The sequence below is a fragment of the Cervus canadensis genome, chromosome 17, assembly GCF_019320065.1.
Source record: "Cervus canadensis isolate Bull #8, Minnesota chromosome 17, ASM1932006v1, whole genome shotgun sequence".
NCBI lineage: Eukaryota > Metazoa > Chordata > Mammalia > Artiodactyla > Cervidae > Cervus > Cervus canadensis.
In genome coordinates, this window is record NC_057402.1 from 28,533,838 (window position 1) to 28,558,718 (window position 24,881).

General features: G+C 38.0%; 1 protein-coding gene across 3 annotated transcripts in view; it reads left to right on the plus strand.

Annotated features, from left to right (window-relative positions):
- Positions 1-23,781, plus strand: part of PRKD1 (protein kinase D1) — a 335,787-nt gene extending 312,006 nt beyond the window's left edge. For all 3 annotated transcript variants that reach the window (XM_043434656.1, XM_043434657.1, XM_043434658.1), the window contains 3 exons: positions 647-914; positions 21,889-21,974; positions 22,782-23,781. In XM_043434656.1, coding sequence (XP_043290591.1) covers positions 647-914; positions 21,889-21,974; positions 22,782-23,000 — 573 coding nt within the window. In that variant the 3' untranslated portion in view covers positions 23,001-23,781. The remainder of the gene's footprint in view (positions 1-646; positions 915-21,888; positions 21,975-22,781) is intronic.
- Positions 23,782-24,881: the final 1,100 nt, after the last annotated feature.

The following is a 24,881-nucleotide window of genomic DNA, read 5'->3' on the forward strand; positions in this document are numbered from 1 at the left end:
GAGAGGGAGACAACTTCAGAGGCCCAGGGATGCTACCAGCTGTCTAATGTTAGGCAGGATATTGCAGTTCAGTGTTGTTCCCAGGGATGAAGACGGAAGTTTCTTCTTTTCCTCAAATCAGAGAATGCAAAACAACTGGATCTCTTTCCAGAGACCCTCGTATCTGAAGTGACCTGACCACGGTGGCTGTTCTGTCTTGCTTTCATGATGCCCTCGGATCCTGGCTTCCTGTCCGTGCAGAGCTAATTTTTAGGATATTGTGGATGATGGCATGTGCTTATCCTTCAACCTTTATTTATAATAAGTCCTTGAGTTAAATCCATCACTTTGCATGAAGTTTTCCTGCCTTGTAAAACAGAATAACCTACTTTTATGTATACATATTTTCACCTTTGTCTCTCAGTTCTAGGGAGGAGGATGGAAAAGTGTTCAGATGATATTTTTATGAATAAAAATGTACTTTTGTGTCTTTTCATAAATTGCTATCCTCAAGTACATAAAATGGAAAATAGCTATTAGTTCTACCATGAGAAATCCATACAATATATATAAACCATTATAGTTGTTTTTTAGCTGTTGTGGACCAAGACAGACAGACCCACAAATTTGTGACCTGACCGTATCTTCAAACCATTATTATCAACAGGTGAAACTTTGTGATTTTGGTTTTGCCCGGATCATTGGAGAGAAGTCTTTCCGGAGGTCAGTGGTGGGTACCCCAGCTTACCTGGCTCCTGAGGTTCTAAGGAACAAGGGCTACAATCGCTCTCTAGACATGTGGTCTGTTGGGGTTATCATCTATGTAAGCTTAAGTGGCACGTTCCCATTTAATGAAGATGAGGACATTCACGACCAAATCCAGAATGCAGCTTTCATGTATCCACCGAATCCTTGGAAGGAAATCTCTCATGAAGGTAATATCTCCTATTCAGAAGTGATAATGATTTCCTCATTAAGTGTTACATTATTAATTCAGTCGTGAAATTTAAATTGATAAATGCTCATGGCAAATTGCCCCACCAGAGTAGGGGCACAAATTGATTGAGGTGGGTTGAGAAGTAAAGGAAATGGAGACAAAAATATCTACTGGTGAAACTTATATGTAGAGAAATTGAGAAATACAAATTTGAGGTTAATGAAATAAAGAGAAACTGTTCATCATTGGTTTATTTCCTAAAAACTTATGAATATTTATACATAGATATAATGGCAATACTTGATCTTAACTAACAGTAATCTTTGATTTACTGTATGCCTATTTATGTTTTAAGCATTTTTAACTTAAAATGGACACAAGAACCTTTTGATACTGATATTTTAGTTATCACATTACATTTATTAATATACTGAGTTCTTTGTATACCATTTTCCTGTATGTGACTTTAGAGCATGTATATAATATTTTATTTAGTCATTTCCCTAGTGTTATCCTTTAGATTATTTCTATTTATTCAGTGTTAGGTAACTTTCATGTATAATTTCTTATATATATCCTGATTTTTTAGGGTAGATTACCTTGGCAGTGTTGCATTACTTAAAACTAAGTTCTCCTTAATAAATATTTACTTCTTAAAGGGAGAGTGAGAGATAGTTTAAAAAGAAGTGGTGGGGCCGCTCAGGGTAGAGAAAATGGCTCACTGCATGCGTGCTTCAGGAAGGAGTTCCTCATGAACATGCTTTGGAGTTTATTTAATTCTCACCCCAAAAATCCTTAAGATAGATTTTACTATTGTATCTAGATTTCCGGCAAGGACATTGAGGCAAAAGGAGTGAACCCCCCACCAAAATCACAACGCTGGTAAATGGCAAAGCCAGAGTTTATACTCAGATGGTCTGAGCATCCATTCTTTAACCCTTAGTTGTGCTTCCTTTTTGGTTTTCAGGCAGCATCTAGTTCTAAGTTTGTTGAGACTTTTTAACCAGTTAAAAAGGCAAATACATTCATAGATAAATATCTGTTTGATACCTGTTATTACACAAGGTGGTAAAGAAATTGGAAAAAAGCATGTAAAAACTGCCTGGATAATTAGTTCTTAGACTACTCTTCATTGTAATTGGCACAATCCATCCATTATCAAAGCTTTGAGTTACTATTGGCTGCAACTTTCTTTAAATTTTATTGAAATAGAATTGATTTACAATGTTGTGTTAATTTCTTCTAAGCAGTAAAGTGACTCACTTTTATATATATATTTTTTCATATTATTTTCCATTATAATTTGTCTCAGGATATTGAATATAGCTCTCTGTGCTATGCAGTAGGACCTTGTTTATCCATCGTATATATAATAGTTTGCCTCTCCTAATGCCAAACTCCCATTCCTTCCTTCCCCTACTTTCCTTCCACTTTGGCAACCACAGTTCTGTTCTCTCTATCTGTGAGTCTGTTTTTGTTTCACAGATATGTTGGTTTCTATCATGTTTTAGATTCCACATGTAAGTGATTATCATATGGTATTTGTCTGTCTCTGACTTACTTCACTTAGTGTGATAATTCCTGTGCCTGTCCATGTTTCCATAAGAGGCATTATTGTATTCTTTTTGATGGCTGAGTAATATTCCATTGTATAATATATACTTTCTTCTTTATCTGTTGATGGACACTTAGGTTGCTTCCACGTCTTGGCTATTGTAAATAGTGCTGCTATTAACATAGAGGTGCATTTGTCTTTTTGAATAATAGTTTTGTATGGGTATATACACAGGAGTAGGTTGCTGGATCATATGGCAGCTCTGTTTTTTAGTTTTTTGAGGAACCTCCATAATGCTCTCCACAGTGGCTGCACCAATTTACATTCACACCACAGTGTAGGAGGGTTCCCCCTTCTCCATATCCTCTCCAGCATTTATTATTTGTAGACTTTTTGATGATGACCAGTTTGACTGGTACCTCATTGTAGTTTTGACTTTGACTAACCTTGTCTAATTAGCAGAAATTATAGCTAGGTGGATGTTTCTTAATGGAATCTTTGACCTTCAAAAGAACTACCACGTAGCTGAAAGACTAATGAAATATATTTAGGATAAGTCAACAGAGGCAAAAAGGAAAATGTAATTCTTTTTCCTACCCAGGAAGCAGAAAAGAGAGAATTGTCAAATAACCTTGTGACCTGAACTTGCCGGGGAACATTACCCTTAAATGCACTTAGCATTATGTTTGATACCTGTAATCTAGAAATCCAGTAAAAATAACTTGATGTTGTTAACCACGGTGCAAATGTGAAATATCTCTACAGCCAGTCGGACATTTTCCTGTTCTGCAGGAATCTTTGGAAAATTAGGAAAATAGCCTTCACATTAAAATGTTTTTTTTTCCTTGGAGTAGTAGAGTACTTTGCTTGAAGAAGTGGAACAAATCATGCTTGGTCTCTGGTATCATGTAAATATGCTGGCCTTCTATGTGGATGTAATCTTCTTAGCTATAGGCTGTGAATGTTTAACTATCACTTGTATTAGAAAGCAGAAGAATGGATATCAACAGCTCAAGGAACTTTTGCTGGGAAACTTCAATATACATGTGTAAGTAATGTGAAAGTACAAGACAAAACAAAAATATCTTTCAAACAACGTGAAAGTTTCTAGGGGAGATGAGTTACATGAACTTGGGAAAATGATCATATATTTTCTTGAATTGTTAGCTTGGTATGAAATCAGGGTCTCCAAGTTCAGAGAAGGAATCACTGTGGACTTGACTAGTCAGAATTAAATTTTCAGAGGAGATGGAACTTAGGCCAGTCACTAAAGAATGAAGAGATACAGCATTTCACAAAAGAGAATTACATTTTACTTGGCTATAGAAATGTCTAAGCGCTGAAAATTTCCTGCCACTCAAAATGATGTGGTAAACAGCTCATGTAGGGTCTTGTTCCTGTAGATGACTCAAGTATCGGTTTGCACATTTATTGTCCTTTCTTCTCAGCATCTTTTTCCAGCTCATTTCTGCATTTGAGGCACAGAAGTTGTACTGTTTGCTAACAGAAGCCCTGACAGCAAATGAGTTACCTACCTGCTGGTGTATGAACAGAAGTAATATTGAATATAAAGAAAAGCTGGCCAAGTTATGTCGTAATATTAACTGAGGTGTTACAAAAGTAACTATTGGCTTAAATTCTATACCCTTATCTTGTTGGGAACAAATACTTTCCAGATTAGGTATTACCACAGGGCCAGTACCAAATAATATTAAGCACGTAGGATTTGATGAGTACACAGGCAGACTGGGATCTGGCAAAGCGTGGTCACAGCTGATCTTACAGTATAGTGTAAACCACGCCAGACCAGCGAAAATCCAGGAGCAGGGAAGTAAAAATCTGGGCACCTCAGTGACTCTAATAAATCAGAGGTAAGGATCAGCAGTGAAGTAGTTTGAGATGTTGTACTTCTGCCATTCTAATTAGCTATCACTTACCTCTTGGAGCTTCAGTTTCTCATCTGTAAAACAGAGTAATGATTCCTGCCCATGTAATGAAGTTGTAATAGAGACTGGAAGAGATAAAGGATGTGAAAGGCATTTATAGAATGCAGGTGTGGGGTGAGCCAAGGACTTGGATCTAGGAAAAGGATAGCAGAACATTAAGCTACGCAGTTGCTCTGGCGGGTAACCAAGAATTGATTGTATAATTTTAGAAATTATATGCAAACTTCTGTGCGCATTTCCCAAGTGTTCTTCAGTCATACTGTTAGTTGTACTTTTTATTTCTTGGCATGAAAAAGCAAAAGATAGAAGAAAGTTGTAAGGTCTTTGCAGCATACATAGATGTGTCAGAATGAGAAAATTCCTTTATCATGCTTTTTTCTCTGTTAATATAGACATGGACTCAATACAATATAATACTACATATCGGTGTGTTTGAGCTCTCATTGTGCTATCTGATCCTCACAGCAGTCCTCTAATAAGCATTTTGTTTTAGTCTCTGTATTAGTGAGAAACTAAAAAGGTTAAATCACTTGCCTAAGGTCACAGAGTGGTAGGGCTTGGATTTGAAGTCATTGATTGTCTTTTTTTTTTTCTTTCTTAGACAGTTGGTTTCTATTTACTGTTTGGTTTTGGCTGCTCTGGGTCTCTGTGACATTGGCGGGCTTAGTTACCTGCGGCCTGTGATGTTTTAGTTCCCCGACCAGGGATTGAACTGCATTCTCTGTACTGGAAGGCAGATTCTTAACCATTTAACAGGAAAATCCCTGTTTCCATTCTTTGTAGCTCACAGTGTTGCACACCAAAGGCTGCTTATTTCTAATGTCTTGATATTTAAGAACCTGTGGGGATTCCCTTGTGGCTCAGACAGTAAAGAATCTGCCTGCAGTGCGAAAGACCTAGGTTCGATCCCTGGGTCAGGAAGATCTCCTGGAGAAGGGAATGGCAACTCACTCCAGTATTCTGTCTGGAGAATTCCCTGGACAGAAGAGCCTAGCAGGATACAGTACATGGAGTTGTAAAGAGCCAGATGCAACTGAGTGGCTAACACTTTCAATTTCAAGGAATATTTTAAACTCATTAATTATTTATGCTATTATAATAAGCTGAGTACCAGCATTATAGAGATAGACTTACCAATAATATATCAGTGAATTAATCAGGATTCGTGTGCAAATAGCATAAACTTATCTCTCACTAACTTAGATAATTTACTGACCCACACAATGGGGTAGGTCCAGAAGGTGAGCCCCATTCCTCTGGAACCTGTGGTTCAAGTGACACATTTCTCCATCTCTCACTCTGCTTTTCCTTACAGTGTCTTCCTTCTCAGATAGACTTTTCATGTGGTTCAAAGTGATCTCCCAGCAGCTCCAGGCTAACATGCTACCCATTGTATATGACTCAGAATGGAAGCATAATTATCTCAGTAGCTGTAGATTCTCTGAAAGGGGCACTGATTGGCTGTGCTTAATCCTGTAATACCCTGGGAACAATCACATTGTCACCGCAGGAGCCAGGCTCTGATTGGCTGTGTGGATGAGGGAGAGCCCCTGCAGGCTGCCGAGAGGTAGTTCCTGCAGATACTAGGCTGAAAACAAACACAAAAGCATTAACAGGCGTCCACTATAAAAACAGATTTTTTGTGAAAATTAAAGTGTGCTTTGAAAAATAAGAAAAAAAAAGTTTTTGAGGAAAACGTATCACAGCAAATATTACAGGTAAAATGGTGATAGTAAAATTAATTAAATTTTGAAAGAAAAAGAAGAATCACTGATCTTCTGTAACATTTGCCCTGTAGCCAAGCACTGCTTAACACACTTGACATATATGAACTTAGTTGTCCCAAACCTCTGAGTAGATACTATAATTGTTTTCATTTTAAAGATGAGGCAGTATAGACATAGAGGGTTGAGTGGCTTCCCTTAGTGGGCTAGGTTGCAAATCCTATCAGCCTGCTCCAAGCTAGATGCTCTTACCCACTGCATTTATAGCTCCTTGATTATCCTTCTAATGGATTTAGCCATGCTATCACATTAAAATCTTAATATGATTTCACTAGCTTAGAGCTAATATAGCAACAGTTTTTACTATGTTTTACAAGACAGGGAAATAGGATCCTGTAGTGACAAAAACCTGAATTGAGAACCCTCCCACTCAGCATCTTGGTGACCTCATCCAAGTTACTTACTCGCTAAGGTCTCAGTTTTCTTGTTTGAAATATGGTGAGACAAGTTCCTAATTCACTAGGTTAATTATTAAATGAAATTGCACTGTCAAGTAGTTAGCAGAGTGATTGACATAACTAGATTACCTTAAGTGTATCGAACACTTTCTATTTCAATCACTTTACATGATCAATGGATCTGTGTATATGCATATATGTATATTTATTTGTTTATGCACATACATATATATATATACACATGTAACTAAACACATATATTTAATTAGTTATATATATAACCAAATACTTATATAAATTATATATAGCTATACAAATGTAGTCAACTGCTTGTGGCTCATATGGTAAAGAATCTGTCTGCAAGGTGGGAGACCTGGCTTCCATCTCTGGGTCAGGAAGATCCCCTGGAAAAGGGAATGGCAACCCACTCTAGTATTCTTGCCTAGAGAATTTCACGGACAAAGGAGCCTGGCGGGTTACAGTCCACGGGGTCGCAAAGAGTCAGGCACAACTGAGTCACTTAACACTTTCACTTCCATACAAATATAACTAAATAAGAACATATATATCTATATATGGAATTTAGAAAGATGGTAACCATGACCCTATATGCGAGACAGCAAAAGAGACACAGATGTAAAGAACAGACTTTTGGACTCTTGGGAAAAGGCGAGGGTGGGATGATTTGAGAGAATAGCATTGAAACATGTATATTACCGTATGTGAAATAGATCGCCAGCCCAGGTTTGAAGCCTGAGACAGGGTGCTCAAGGCCGGTGCACTGGGACAACCCTGAGGGATGGGATGGGGAGGAAGGTGGGAGGGATGTTCAGGATGGGGGACACATGTACACCCATGGCTGATTCGTGTGAATGTATGGCAAAAACCACTACAATATTGTAAAGTAATTAGCCTCCAATTAAAATAAATTAATTTACAAAAAAAAGAATGCATGTATACAATAAAACACTCCAGAATGAATCATATGATTACAGATTATTGCACGAGAGGAGACTTCAGGTATTCGTGGAAAGAGAGGAGTTCAAGAACATTTCTGTTCATTGTAAGGCAGTGTTGTGAGTTGCACTTTCATTGTTGTGATCATTTGACCTTTACTGCCTGCTGTGCTTAGTCATTCAGTTGTGTCCAACTTTTTGCAGCCCCATGGACGGTAGCCCACCAGGCTCCTCTGTCCATAGGATTTTCCAGGCAAGAATACTGAACTGGGTTGCCATTTCCTACCCTAGGGAATTTTCCCAACCCAGGGACGGAACCTGTATCTCTCACACTTCCTGCATTGGCATGCAGATTCTTTATCACTGAGCCAGTTGGGAAGCTTATCCAATACCATTTGTCAATAACTAGACATAGCCTCACTCTCACCTCCAGCTTTTATCTTGTACTAGGTTAAGCTTAGTCCTCAGCACATAGAGGCTATGACCTTTCTCAGTTCCTTGAAAGGACTCTGCACCTATTTTAAAGTAGTTGCTTGGTTAGCAGATTTACTTTGTCTTATGGAAAGGGCAGCCCAATATCACTTACATATTTTTTAAATTATTGTTGTTCAATCATTGTCATGTCCAACTCTTTGCGACGCCATGGACTGCAACACACCAGGCCCCCCTGTCCCTCACTGTCTCCTGGAGTTCGCCCTAGTTCATGTCCATTGAATTGATGATGCCATCCATCCTTTGCCTCCCTCTTCTCCTTTTGCCTTCAGTCATCCCCAGCATCAGGGTCTTTGTCAATGAGTTGGCTATTCATATCAGGTGACCAAAGTATTGGAGCTTGAGCTTCAGCATCAGTAATCAGGTGAAATTAAAGAGGATTGCACCTTATTTGATCATGTACCCATATGCCATTTCTTTCATTGCATTTTTAGCATTGCCACAGGAGCAAGAGTTAGGCCAGGCTGTCCTCCCTGTTTGTCACATCTGGGGCATAATAAGAGTGACTTGGGTGGATACTGCCAAAAAGAAACCCAGAAAATTGCAAGCAACACTCAATGTATAACTTAAGAAATAGGGACCAAGGATATAGAGCTTAGAATCAGGAAATGGAAAAACTAGCCAATAGTCAGAACATAGGAGTACTCACAAGGTAGGCAAGGTAGGGGTTTACTAATAATTTTGCCAAAGAACCCCCTTGATTATGGCTCATTTTAAACTACCTGTAATTGTCTAGTTCTGAGTCTGTAGCAGACATATTTTAAGTTTGCCATGTCAACAGTCAATCAAATGAGCTGGTTAATAATGAAGATTTCCAGGCTGCACCCCCATAAACTGCCATCTTGCTCTGAGAATTCAAGAAGTCCCTGAAACACACTTTCTAAAACACTGCTCAGATCTCCTAAAGACATGATGGCTGACAGTGCTCTAAAAAATGTTTAGTAGGTTTCTAATGTTCAAATTCAGATAAATTAAAAGTTTCTCTCATTTGTAACATTTTTTGTATTCGTGTCATTTTCTTTATCAGATATTTAATATCAGGGTATGTAATTTGTTCCAAATGTTGAATGTATTTCAAGATAGACTTCCATGATAATAGTAAGAAAAATTAGTAAGAAAAAGCTTCTTGATAAACTTCCACTCTCAAGAGTAAAGGAGAAAAAACACCCCAGGAAATGCAAAAAGTTGTACAATAGTTATGTGTAATAAAGAACTAACGTGTCAAGATTTTGAGCAATGAAAAGAATATAGGGAAAGAGAATCCTTTTAACACTTGAAAATTTTCTTTTGAGTGGACATAGGTGTAGAAATTTGATGCTACAGAATGTAGGTTTATAGGTTATATGCTATAGGGGGAATGATATGTAATCACCTAGTTCATAATAGTTATATATAAATTGTTCCACATATTGTTTATTAGTTTTAAATTTTAGAAAACCTTTAGACTACGCATGTCTAAATTCATGAACTTATGTGATGTGTATGTGTGTGCTCAGTCACTAGTGTCCGACTCTTTGCGACCCCATGGACTACATGGTCCAATGGAATTCTCCAGGCCAGAGTACTGGAGTGGGTAGCCTTTGCCTTCTCCAGGGGATTTTCCAAATCCAGGGATCAAACCCAGGTCTCCCACATTGTGGTCAGATTCTTTACCAGCTGAGCCATAAGAGAAGTCCAAGAATACTAGAGTGGGTAGCCTATCCCTTCTCTAGCGGATCTTCCCAACCCAGGAATCGAACCGGGGTCTCCTGCATTGCAGGCAGATTCTTTACCACCTGGGCTCTCAGGCAAGTGTGAAAGTCAAATGAATTCTCTTTTTCTGCATTCCTTCAGCTGGTCAAGATCCTAACACATGCAATTTAAATTATTCTATTTTATAAATGACTTTATTATACAGCTTTGTTAACCCTTGAATGTATTCTTAGAATAAGAAGCGAGATGACATTGGTAACCATGTGAGGTGGATGATATAGCTGATGAGGTGAAATATAATTTGCTTCAATGCAAGTCATCTTACCAGGAGAATGACGACAAACCTGCAGTGATAGGAAAGCCTGTGTTAGACTAAAAGTACATTTCCATCATCAAAGTGAATTGATGTGTTCAATTAGAGACACACGGCAAATTTGAGGAAGGTTAGTAATAGACCGTGACGATCACCGGATAAATTACTATTTTTTCCTTCTGAGTTTTGATATTCCTTCATATGCCATTAGAGAGGCAAGCAGGCAGTAATCAACACAGAGGCAACCTCGGAAATCGTCTCACAACGAGCTCGCGACCCCTGCAGACAGGGATCATTTTCTGTGCTTGCAGGTGAAGCCTGAAGAAGCACCTATTCTCAACTCACCTGCTGTGTTGTCACTGCTCAGCTTCAGAGTCACATGGTTAGTTGGTGTAATCAAGAATTAAGATCCGACATAAAGCCTTGACATATGCGATAAGGAAAAAAAAAAAAAAAGGAAATGCCCTTGCATTAATCCTATAGCTTGTCTTTAGTTCAAAATTATCAACCTGTGATGATGCACCCGTGACACAGGTTTTTTCCACTGTGTGATCTGACAGTCTCAGTGGTAATATTTCTTCTGCATCTTCCCCCTGATAAGCACAGCTGTAGTTTATTCTTCCATTTTGTCTCAGTCCTCTGCTGACATTTATGTTCAGTCCAGAATATATGGCATCCCAAGGTATAGAATGACTATAATAATATACCACTAAATTTATCCAAGCATCTAAATTTTATTTTAAAAGCATTTTTTTTTTGCCATTCAATGTGGTAAATTCAAATAAAATTGTTCACAAGTGTGTTTTTCCCCCAGAAATTGGAGATGAAAAATACAGCCAGTACAAACACAAAGCAAAGCTAAATAAAAGCCTAGCTCCATTACCACATGGTATGTTTTCAAAATCCAGCAGCGTTCCAGAACGCTAAGCACTTAAGTTGGAAGTAGCACTTTGCCATGAAAAGGAACCAGCTGTAGGTCCCTCTTTCACTACATATTGTTCAAAACAAAAAATAACCCCATTGAAAATAAGCCTCGAGTAGATGAGACCGAGAAATCCAATGGTATGAGAAACAAAAGAAAGACAATTGTCATTTAAAAATTAAACTGTGTTTCTAACAGTTTATGAGGCTTGCAGATCCAGCAAGCCTGCTGAATATTAATGAATAGATTGATTTGTCAACATATTAGCACCACTGTCAGACGTAACAGCATGGAGGAGAGGCGAGGGGGCAAGGCAGTGAACTACTTAAAAATGCTTGACTGAGCGCAATGAGATTCTATCATGATTGATCAGCTAAAGTGAACGATGTGGGTCAGAACTTCCACTGGGTTTTGACACTTTAAACAACCTCTATTAGATTTTCTAGAATTACTTGTGTTTAATTTTCTTTAAAAACAGTGTGCTTTTTGTTCAGTAATAAGAAACTTTAAATTTGAGCCAAAGGTATACAGTGGTTTAAATAATATCTGCTTAGTAGCCTGCATTTTTAAATATATGTATGTTTGTTTATGTAATATACTTTTACATAGTGTGTATATATATATTGTTTATAAATATATTTCAAATTCCAAATTAATTAACATTTTAAAAGGTGTCATACCAGGAAAGGAACCATTTGATAACAAATAAAATATAATTAATGAGGTTTTTCTCTAACAAATGATAATTTGTAGAGAGAAACTGATCTGAAGAAGTTTTAGCAAGAACATTGGCATTATAAATGCTCAAAATTGATTGTTTATTGTGATCCAAATTGAAATGTTTTCTGTATATCCCAATCATAAAAATAAAATGTCAGTTGTGAATGTATAATACATCCTAGTTGAATTGAAATGTGACACCTAAATATATGTGGAGGTATCAGTATATAGGAACAAGAAATGTTAAATATTCTGTAAGTTTGCTTTCTTTCACTATAACAATAATATTTCAAAATATAAAATGTTAAAAATCTTCTCTTAACCGTATACTACTCCACAATACCAATACAGTGAGCAGTTATCCAGAATACTCCTAAGTTGCTACAGTAATAGAAAATATACAGTTTTATGAGGATCCCGGTTTTTTTTCAGTTTGAACCTAGCACAGTGAACAAAATGTCTGGGTTTTTATCCACTGGTAGAAACAAGCCCAGTCCTTTTTCCAAATAAAAGCTTTTCTCACAGGTTTGAAAACAGCCATTGTGTCACTCCAATCTTCTCTTCTCCTGGGCAGTTTTTCCTTGAACCACCTGTTTTACATTGGTCCAAACACTCCCCTCTTTGTGTTCTTTTTAAATCAAAACTCAAAACTGTTCTGACTCAAGGTTCAGTGAGCCTGAAGTAACATGAATTCACCATTCCTTTATTATAAAGAACTCATTTCTTTTAGCAGGGCTTAAAATAACACTTGATTTATGGATGAAATGTAGACTCATGTTGAGTTTACTGTGCATTTAGAATTCTGGATTTTTTCTTGTAAATATTGATAAGCCACATTTTTCAATTCTGTACTTAGCCTGGGTTGTTTTTAAATTTCTTTTGTGGGGTGCGTGTGTGCTCAGTTATGTCTGACTCTTTGCGACACCATGGACTATAGCCCGCCAGGCTCCTCTGTCCATGGGATTCTCCAGGTAAGAATACTGGGGTAGGTTGCCATTTCCTTCTCCAAGGATCCGTTGCTGACACAGGGATCAAACCTCTGTCTCTGGCCTCTCCTGCATTGGCAGGTTGATTCTTTACCACTAGCACCACTTGGGAAGCCCTCTTTTGTGGGGGCAGGAAGCTAAATAGAGGACTCTGTTTCATTTGTCTCTGTTAAACTTTATCTTGACAGTACAGCTATATATGTATATAGTTATTTTAGAACTTATTTGTGTAATCCAACTTGTTTGCTCTTCCTGTTGGCATCCTCTGAGTAGAAGCTATCCTAAAACCTTTCTGTTACCTTCCGTTTATCTTCATTACAGAATTCTGAACAAGATGGGATTGAGGACAGATACCTTTGTCTATGTTTATAGACGTCTATTCCAGGGCACTTTGGGCAATATTAAACTGCCACTGGCTACTTTAAGTGTTCTCATACCTCTAGTCCCTTGTTATTCAAAATGTGGTCTAATGATCCATCTGGGACTCTTACGTTCCACCCCAGACCTGTCTAATCAGAATTTTCAGTTTAAGATCCCTGGATTATTCATATGCGTGTAAAAGTCCAGGAAGCACTGCTTTAGCACATTCTTTCTCAACTGGAAAGAAAAGTGAAAGTGTTAGTCGCTAAATTGTGTCTGACTCCTTTGTAACCCCATAACTGTAGCCCACCAGGCTCCTTTGTCCATGGAATTCTCCAGGCAAGAATGCTGGAGTGGGCAGGCATCCCCTTCTCTAGGGGATCTTCCTGACCTAGGGATCAAGCCCAGGTCTTCTGCATTGCAGACAGATTCTTTGCCATCTGAACCACATATTAGAAACCTTAGCTGCCTCCTGAGAAACATGTATGCAAATCAAGAAGCAACAATTAGATCCAGACATGGAACAACAAACTGGTTCAAAATTGGAAAGGAGTATGTTAAGGCTATATATTGTCACTCTGCTTATTTAACTCATGCAGAGTACATCATGCAAAATGCTGGGCTGGATGAAGCTAAAACTGGAGTCAAAATTACTGGGAGAAATATCAATAACCTCAGACATGCAGATGATACCACCCTCATGGCAGAAAGCTAAGAGGAACTAAAGAGCCTCTTGATGAGGGTGAAAGAGAAGAATGAAAAAGGCTTAAAATCCCAACAATCAGAGGACTAAGATCTTGGCATTTGATCCCATCACTTCCTGACAAATCAATAGGGAAGCAATGAAAACAGTGAGAGACTTTATTTTCTTGGGCTCCCAAATCACTGCGGATGGTGACTGCAGCCATGAAATTAAAAGAGGCTTGCTCTTTGGGAAAAAAAAGCTATGACAAACATAGACAGCAAACTAAAAAGCAGAGATATCACTTTGCTGGCAAAGGTCAATATAGTCACAGCTACGATTGTTCTATTGGTCATGTATGATGTGAGAGTTGGACCATAAAGAAGACTGAGTGCCGAAGAATCGATGCTTTTGAACTGTTGTGCTGGAGAACACTCTTGAGAGTTCCGTGGACAGCAAGGAGATCAAACCAGTCAATCCTAAAGGAAATCAACCCTGAATATTCATTGTAACTACTGATGCTGAAGCTGAAGCTCCAATACTTTGGACAAGTGATGTCAAAAGATTGGTGCTGGGAAAGACTGAGGGCAAGAGGAGAAGGGGGTGACAGAGGATAAGATGTTTGGATGGGATCATTAACTCAACGGACATGAGTTTGAGCAAACTCTGGGAGATAGTGAAGGACAGGGAAGCCTGGCATGCTGCAGTCCATAGGGTCGCCAAGAGTTGGATATGACTGAGCGACTGAACAACGAGGTTCTTCCAAAACTACTGATACCTGGAAGCTGCTCCTCTGAAGATTTTTCAGTTTGTCTTTAACTTGAGTATCAGCATTTAAAAAACTCCCAAAAGCCAAAAATCTCTTTGAAGTGAAAAAGAAAGAAAGAAAGGAAAAAAGCACCTCAAACTTCATTAGAATAATATAAGTATATTTTAATTTAGATTTTTAAATTTTGTATCAGTTTGGGGGCTGTTGTATGCTGCGCTTAAACAATTCATGATTTCCAGTATTGTTTTTCTAGTCTTTAGGAGGAAATTAAATTGAATGTGAAGCAAAGGAGTACCCAAGGATGCAGTAACTTTCTACAGAGGAGAGAACTGGGAAAGGAAAGACCTGGCTTGAGTCTCTAAAGGTCTTGCACTTCATTGGATTGCAATAATTGACTCAGGAACGAGTGAGATGATTTCCAGCGGCCTTGTTTGCTGCTGGCAGCCTCTGGTTTCAGCCCCTGAGAGGAGAGTCCCAGTTAGTGTTGCCGGGCAACAGCTTGCTGGGTTGAGAGCTGGAATGTGAAGGGTTGCAAAACGATTTTTTAAATAAACACACAACTTACCATCAGCATGAAGCAAGCCAAAGGGAGAAGCACTGAGCCTACAGGATGACAGGCAGTGAAGCAGAATGGAAAGGGGGAAAAGAAAAGGCGCTCAGTGGTGACCAGTGATGACTCCAACACTAGAGTGATAGTTTTGATCTGGCTTCTAATTTGAAAATCTGTACCTCACTAAGCTGCAGCTGGACAGAAGACAGCATGGAAAAGCAATTCTTTAAACTGCCTTGTCTGTACAAAACAGGTCAGCCCCAGAGTTTCACAGGTAATTTCTCTTGTGTCAAATAAACGTTGTAAAATAAACATGATCTGTATTGCAGAGACTCTCAGCATTATTCTGATTTTCTGATGGAAGCTACTGATCCTGTGATCTGTTTGTAGAGATTTGATGTCCTACCATCCAGGAGTATTTTTAGCCAAAATATACAAACCATATGCACATAATGGGGATATTAAAACTTAGAGTTGAGAAAATGTGTATTTAAATTTCTAATTAATGCATTCAATCTGCCAAATGCTATTTAGCAAGCATTTTCCTAATACATTAAATGATGCATTTTTTAAAAAATATTTATGAAATTGTGCAAAAATGAATATACAATCTGGGCAAGCTTAAAGAAGCTAAAATCTAGTGGGGGGAATGGGGAGACAGGCAGGTACCAAAATGATAAAAGATGGGAAATGGAAGCTTCTGTGGCAGTCCAGGGGTTCAGACCTGGCCCTTTCACCTCAGAGGCCCAGGTTTCATCCCAGGTCAGGGACTAAAATCCCAAAAGCCAAACAGCACATTCAAAAAAAAATTTTTTTTTTTGAAAATGGAAGGTGACTGAGAGGGCTGACCTGAGGCACCTATTATGTCTTCAAAAATACTCCGTTCCATTCTTTTCCTGGCCTGTTCTCCAAGTTTTGGGGTCCTTTCAGTTTAGCTGTAATACATGCCAGTGTGCCTCCTACTCACTCAGAGCCTGTTGTGTCCATATATGTGATGTTTACCTTGAAATGGAGAATGACTGCAATATAGATTCCACAATTTCAAAGATGATTCTGAATTCTGACACCTGAAGAAAATAGAATCCATACAATTAAGAGTCTGATGGGACATTTCTTTTCATATTAAGGCATAAAGCCCTTCAGCACCTGTGTATACCTTTTAATTTTATTCTTGTTCAGATACACTTGTACACCTGCCAAACAGGCTGCACAGAACTTCAGCTATCCCCACATCTGCTGAAAGTCCATTCTGGTTAAAAAAAAAAAAGGAATGTTTGATAAATTTTTCAAATTGCTTTACAGGACATTAGGAGAAAAATAACTATGTTAGCCAAGAATTTGTTGTAGCAAAAAAGAAACATTAGGCATCATAAAACAGATTTTCTTTGCTTTTAATTTATAGGAAACATTAATATGAATCCATGCCTAGAGACATTTTAGAAAACAAAATGCTGTGCTCAGAGGATATTCTTTAAAATAAAAATATGAACCATACAATTGTTTAAAATTTTCCAGTGAGAAAGGAAAAGACTTCTCACATTATCCCAATGTCACTATTTGAGGTGCTCAGAGAGCTTGCTCTTAAGACTATTTATTAGTAATATGGAAGGAAGAGATTGAGTTCAAGGGCAAATCAGAGAACAGAGCTCTCAGAATAAGAGTAGAAAGGCCAACTCTCAGTAAATGGGCAGGTACAATCAGAAAATAATCCTACTACTTTCTGAAAAGTTGACGTATTTACTGCAAGAGAAGGAGGAACCAGCCACTGCCTATTTTGCACCTGTTTTCTTTGCTGGGGAGGAGGGCCTCAAATTGAGAAAATAAGGGAAAGAGGGTGTAAAAGGAAAAAAAAAAATGTAACTCAAGAGAATGGAGGATTTTCCTGCACATATTTGGCCCTAGACACAACATCAGCTATTCCAAATTACATCTGCTTATTGCCCCAAAGTGTGGAGAAGCCAGCCCTGTGTAGCAATAAACTTTACCTCTTGAAAAGCAGATACTGCAATATGTGGTAGTGTGCGTGCTCAGTTGCATCTGACTCTGCAACCCTATGGACTGTAGCCTGCCAGGCTCTCTGTCCATGAGATTCACCAGCAAGAAGACTGGAGTGGTTTGCCATTTCCTACTCGAGAGGTTCAAACTCAACTGTAAACTATGACTGATGCTCAGAGCAGGACATACTGTATGTTGAAGAAGCTGACAGAGGTGTTCTTAGAGCCATTGTGGATAATTATATTAGTAAATCCTGAATTAACTGGGAGAGATACCAGGATACTTAAAACAGACCTGAGTTTTCTGAATTTCTAAAAGAGGGAAAGAATGGATTCTGTAATCATTCAGGAAGAAGCTTAATAGTTGTTTTTGTCTAAATCCTAGAATGAGTCATGAATAGTTTGCAAACATTTAGAAACCCCTAATATTAAGAAGGAAATGAGTAAAAACCAATACTAGTCAATATTAGTTTACTTAGAATCTATTACCTTAGAATAATTGCATTCTTTTTAAATAGTATTGACAGATTAGTAGAGTGAGTAATACCAAGGACTGATGTTTCTTAACTATAAGGAAGCATTAAGAAAAAAATCTACCATGGTAGCCTTTAGAGAAAACAGTTGCATATGGACTAAATGAGATACTCTTGGGAGGAAACATTACTCATTTATCAGTGTGTTCAGATAATTGATAGTCATGGCAGTTGTGAGTTTAATCTAACATAGAGTCATCAATTTCTATGTTTAAGCTTTATCCTGAAAAAAGATTCTTAGTAATGTGATGAATACATAGTTTCAAGCCTACAGGTAGGCTTATTTAGTTTGGAAATGGTAGAAAGAGGATTAGTCCTTTCAATGGCAGAGGATCACGTCGCATTCAGAATAGTCTTTGAAAGCCAAAACGTTGAGCTAAAGTCAGAAAGATAGATAAGAGAGATAGATCTGTCTATATCTGTGCATTTATGTAGACAGGAGTGTGGTAGAAACATAACTAAGAAGCGTTTAATGCTCATTGTTGGGAAACTTTAATTTAATTAGATTTTTACATCATCATCAATTGATAATAATGAGTTAGTGGTATGATGTGGATGCTGCATGCCATAGTATTTAAGAGCATGGGTTTGGAATCAGTCCCTCTGGGTTTCATCTTCAGCTGTTACCTGGAAACTGTCTGACCAAATTTTGTGACCTTTTGAAGTTCCAGTTTTTCCTTTGATATAAGATAGAGGTAAAATAACAACTACTTTTATATGCTTGTTATGAGGACTACCTAAGAATCTGAATGTGAAATTTTTTTAAAAAAGGAAAAATTTCATCCTAAGCCTTATGACGTATACCTATACATTCACATCAAGTTGGCAGCTAATTGTGAGAAAAGTTCTGGTCTACTGTGAATAAAAACAGCTGGTAAACCTAAAAGTTAGGGTGCACAGAGAAACTGGGGGAGCTGAAGGGCAGCTGAAAGAACTGCAGAGAGAGCAAGGGTAAAGTGAGTCACAGTCCCCAAGACTTGAAGAGCTATCACGTTGAATAGTCAAGTGCTCCACTGCATCTACAACATAAGTAGGATTAATGTAGGTAAGTTGTAAAAATGACAACTTTGGGCACAACATAGGAGAAAATAATTCTTGTCACTGGTATCATGAAATTTTATTGACTTGTGACATAGTTTGGACCACTTGAGTTAGTCACTAGGACTCTAGCTAGTTACATTTCAAAAATGCTAAAGAAAGCAGTTTTTCTTTGAGGAGGGTATTAATAAAGGTCAAAGATTTAGAATGGTGCATTTTGTCATTTTGTATGTATGCATATTTTGTCTTTGGAATTGCCTTTGCACTTGGGAGCTTTTCCGGGCTTTATCATTAACTTTTTTATTGCCAATGTCATTGCCAACAATAATCCCTTAAGGAAGATTTGGTGAATAAACAGATAAACAAATGACACATACATGTGATGGATGTGGTCAATAAAGAGAATATGTTGAAAACACAACAACAACACAAACGCTTTAGAGTCATTTTATAAAATGAGCTCAGTGGAAGGTATTTTGGATGGTGCATTTAATGCTGAGTTATATGAGACTTGATTAATGAAAAGGAAAGGACTTAGGAGTTCCAGAAATAGTGGCCAGTGGAATGGAACTCTCAAACACTTAACGATGGGCCTGTTTTCTCAGCAACATCAAGTTCCCAATATTTAACTAATGTCCAACATTTAATAGTTATTTCTGGTTTTTGCTGCCAAGAGCCACAAAATGTATTTGTAAATGCACAGGCACACACACAAGTATATAGACACACACGTCCCGTCTATTTCTCTCCTTACGTCCTAAAGTCTTTTCTCTTGGAGGTATTTGTCACTGGCTCGCTGTGCTTATTTGGGTCAGCTGGGTACTGCGGCTGTGGTCGGACTTGTGATTACATGCCTCACTCAGCAGAGTGATTTTTTCATCTTCATATATTTCATTCCCTTCACACATGTCGAGTTTCTCCTCTGGCAGTACTTCCCTCCCCATTAGGCAGTGTGGTTCACTGTTGGGGCCCATTTGGGCACAAACCAGACTTTTTGTCGAGTTACTGTACTGCTACCTTCCTAATTATAGAATTCAAAGCAGAAGGAGTGAATTAATAACATGTCCTTATTCCCTGCGGCACCCAGGGTAGTGTAATGTTGCAACATGCTTGCCGGAGCACACACACTCTCCTTTCTCCCCTTATTCTCCGTTTTTTGCTGTGTGACTTCACAGCAGCCGGAATGGAAGGTGCACTTTACTCACCAGTGAGTAAATCATGTGAATGGATGTTTTAAAGCCCAGGCCCGAGACGCAGTTCACTGAGAGAACTATACTTTCAAAAGCTCTCTGAGAACACATGCTTGGAATTTGAAATTGTACTAAATGCTGTGTTTCCTAAGGTATCCTAGCTAAGGCAAGGGTGTAAGGGCATAGACAGCATTTAAATGTGTGTCGTTAAATTTACTTTCTCCAGTGAAAAAATTCTTAGCAGTTTCATTCTGCAGTCCTTCCATGCAGGCAAATACTTTGAATATGAGTGTCAAGAGCTACAATTCTAGATTACCAAAAGCCTGTAGGAATCATTTCTGTTTGCCAGCTAACAGAATTCTGATTCATTCTGATGGAATAAAGTTATTTTTATTTTACAGGGACTTCTGTAAATGAAATGTTTTCATACCCATTCAGAGTGAGTGATGTTGACCAAGCAATTGAGTCAAAGCCCCCTCATTCAGGACTTGGTACTTGAGGAAGTTGGGGAGTGAATTTGCATCTTTGTCAGATACATATTTAAGGTATTTGGTAGGAAGATCCATCTCTTAAGAAACTTAATGACCAGGATAGATTAAGGGAGGGAATGTATTCTTTGGCAAAATGTGAATGTTTCCATTAGTTTGGCAGATTTCACTAAATTCTTTTTGGGAAGAAAATGCTAGTGGAAAGAAATGGGAAGTTATTATTGGAATATATGGGAAGCATAAGTTAATGAATTTAATAAATAGTGAACTGTTAATGTCAGGACCATCCCAACAACAAACCGACCTGAGGGAGCAGTGCTGCAGAAGAAGAAAGAAAAAGAAGACTCAGAAATAAAGTGGGGATCAGGGGGCTGATGCCATTCGCAGGCGAAAAGCCCAGATCTTAATCCTTGCATGCCTTTATTGTTAACTTCTACTTCCTTCTTCGTGCTTTAGAGGTATCTGTTCTTTACCATCTCAGATCAGGGATAAAGATATACAATGCACAGTCCTCAATGTCAAACCTTCAGGCCTTTCATGATTTTGTTTAGCCCTTTGGCTAGTGACGCCCTTTCTCAGCAACTCCCTCAAGGCTCTGGTTAGGGGAGTAGTCACTAATGGTTTTCCATCAGTCACATCAGTACTTCAAGATCTTGTATTCAAGATATCTTTCCAGGATGTACTTTTTACTGCTCCCAGCCCTTTGCCTGGAGGTGATGAGAAAGTTATTCTTATTTTTTCAAAGAGGCCCTGTTAATTATAGTACAGGCCTATGCATAGCATATTCCCTACAGTGAATAGTCTAGGCTGAAAATATAGTTTTTAGAAAGGTGATTGACACATGATACTCGAGGTAAAATGCTTTGTAGACTAGATAACCAGAAGAATCACCTTTTTCCTAAATTACACAGCGTTAAAGTCCCCATCGAGGCTGAGAATAAGGCTGGATGGTTTGTGATTGTAACCTCTTAGAATTGCTGTTAGGTTGCTTTCCTGTCTTCCCTATGAAACAGTGAGGGCTGATATTGTAATTCAATGGTTAATTTTAAAAGCAAATTGAGAAAGACAAGTGTTTCACCACTGGATTGTTGACTTAAGTTGATAATGAGTCATGTCTATGTTGCGCTTTATTTTCTTCCTTTTAAATGCGATGTGCAGATATCTGTCACTGAATTCAAAAACTACAAAGCCAATTATGTGTATTCAAACTTTAAACACATTTGATACAAAAATTAGTAAATGCTCTCTCTTGAATGTTCGTTTTATCCTGCCATTAGTGCAGCATCTTTAAATGGTATATATTTAAACAAAACCCCAACTTCAGAAAAGTGTATTGAAAACTAAATGAAAACAATTCACATCATACTTATAAAGACTTATACTCCTTCCTTTACAGTTATTTTCAGTTTCACTTTTTAGGATCCAAAATAAAATTAAGGCCAAGGTTTTAGAATTCTCAAGAGGATTTTTCTTCAGGTTCCAGAGTCTGTTATCACTGTGTTGCATTTGACTGTGTGAAAGAGCAGATGTGGAATAAACTATAAATAAATTATGCATATGTTTCAGATATATCATCTATTTTTACCAATAAATTTTTTTTTCAGCCATTGATCTTATCAATAATTTGCTGCAAGTGAAAATGAGAAAGCGCTATAGTGTGGATAAGACCTTGAGTCACCCTTGGCTACAGGTAAAAATTAATCATTGGATATATTCTCAGTTGAATAAGCTTCTAAATATTTAAAGATGTGTATACTATGTGTTAAAAAATCTTGTATCATATTTTTGAAGTATAATTCTATCAGTGTGTTTGCCAAAAGGCATGCAGCTTCTTAGGATTAATAATGTTTCTAACTGTATCAGGAAAATTGAATAAAGGAGAAACATACCACACACACACCAGCACACACACCCCAAAAACAAAAAACAAGAAGGAAGGGTCATAACATAACTCCAAAGACCAGATTTCAGAAGCATCTGTATGTGTAATCCTGATAAATATCCAAGTAGATGCCCATCTGGTCATGCACTGTACTCATTTGGGAACTGTATATTTAAATCCTAGTTAATACTCGTAAAACAAATTTATGGTAGATATAAAGCATATGCATCTGTTTGTTCTCTCAAAATTTTTTTTTTAATTTTCACTTTGAAAATTAAAATTTAGAAACACGACCCTCTGAAATACTGAAGGATTATTTGTGGGCGTTGAATTCCAAATGAACACCAACATTCTGCATTGCTTAACTGCATATACCAACTGCACAGTTCCTGATGCGTGCTATCCTATAAATAATATGCATTTGCAAAGTTGAGGCAGATAGGATGGCTTTGGTGCTGATGCTGTCGCTTCAGGGCGCCTGAGGAAATGCACAGCATGGTTGGAGTGGAAGAGAAAAACGGTAACATGTATGTTGTGGGAACTGATAACGTAAGAAAGAATGCTTTAATGAATTACAGTCGTATCTGGGGTAACACTTTGCAATGTCTTCCTCAGGATTATCAGACCTGGTTAGATTTACGAGAGCTGGAATGCAAAATCGGGGAGCGCTACATCACCCACGAGAGCGATGACTCGAGGTGGGAGCAGTACGCAGGCGAGCAGGGCCTACAGTACCCCGCACACCTGATCGATCCAGGCGCTGGCCACCGGGGCGGTCCTGAGACCGAAGAGATGGAAATGAAAGCCCTCAGTGAGCGTGTCAGCATCCTCTGAGTTCCATCCCCTGTAATCTGTCAAAACACTGTGGAATTAATAAATACATACGGTCAGGTTTAACATTTGCCTTGCAGAACTGCCATTATTTTCTGTCAGATGAGAACAAAGCTGTTAAACTGTTAGCACTGTTGATGTATCTGAGTTGCCAAGACAAATCAACAGAAGCATTTGTATTTTGTGTGACCAACTGTGTTGTATTAACAAAAGTTCCCCTGAAACACTAAACTTGTTATTGTGAAGGATTCATGTTCTATTTAATGCATTAAACCTGTCTCCACTGTGCCTTTGCAAATCGGTGTTTTTCTTACTGGAGCCTCAATTTGGTAAGAGTCTGCAGAACCTGTCCTTGAAATAGTTCTCTTCTGTGTGTCCCATTGGTGTCGTCACTATAAGCAAACTCTTGAAGAGTAGATTATTACCAGTGTTCTATGAACAACTCCAAAACTCGTGTGGAAAAAATGAGTGATGGAGGCTGCGGGGGTCAGGGGATAAATATGCAATCCTAAGACGCAAGTGCATGAAAGAGTTCTACTGTATATTTTCAAATCCTTTGCCTGCCTGGTGTGCCTCAGTATATTTAAACTCAAGTAAATGGGCCTAGGTGCGCCTACTACTCTTAAGCCCAAATGCCTTAGAAATGTAACTGCCATTTATAGAACAGGTATATTTCCCCCTTTCTTACAATACCCTGCTATATTTTGGGAAATCAGCAGCTAAGCAACCTTTTGCCTTTGTGTATTTTTCAACAATAACAAATAAATATTCTTGTGAAAATGTGTCCGTCTGACTGAATTATTTTCATGTGTGATTGACGCTAGTGTTTTCAGGCCAAGAGTAGGAGTCGCAGTTATCTTATGGCCTAGAACTTAGCTTTATCTACTCTGCAGCCACAAAAATATGATTCCAAATGTACTGAAAACTTTCTGTCCTGCATGTCATCTAGTTTCCTATAGAGAAGTGAAAAATTACCAAAACCAAACAGAATACTTGGAGACATAAGGGTATTACAAACAGCAATCTCAGTGTAACTTCCTGATTAGAAAAATGGCTCTAATTTCTTTTTAAACTAGTAGGTTTGGAGGTGAACTGCAATAACACATCAACCCTGGAAAATTGTTTAAGTGAAAGCCAACTTAAGTAATGTTCTGTAGCCTGGAGAATATAAAACTAGTATTGGACTTTAACAGACTTCAAGTGTGTGAAGTCAGTACTTGTGGACTGTTTTTCTTTGTAGCAGAATGACAGTGAATTATTTATTACTGTTAACTATATCACAGAAAAAAATTGTAATGTTTGGAATAATTTTACGTGTAGTGAGCTGGCTGAATGTATTTAAAAAGTATGTTAAGACACAAGCCTTATTTATAGTTGGAGGAATGGGAGAATAGTTGATCTTTCCAACGGTTAATCACTATATAATTTGTTATTATTTTAAGGAATTTGGAATTTATTCTGTGTAAGTCAGAGGACACCAAACTTCTTAAGCAGAAGGATAAGCAACATCAGCAGGCTCACTCTGCCAGCAAGACAGTCTGGATTGAAGCCAGGGTAGGGATGAGCCAAAAGACCAGGTAAACCATTGTAATAACACAGAGGGGGTGATGAGGGCATGAAGAAAGGCAGTAATAAATAGGGAGCTAGGTGGAGAGGTGTGTATAAAGATGCTGATAGATGGGATCAATGGAACTTAGTTACAGGTTCAATGTAAAATTTAGAGGAGTCCAGAGTGAATCCTAGTTTTTGGCTTGGGTGATTGATGGAACTATTAATCAGAAGGACTTACACCCTTAGGAAGGGTAAGATCACATTTGAATATGTTGAATATAAAGTTCCTTGATGTTAAACATGAACTTTGAGATATCCTGAAGATATTTAAAT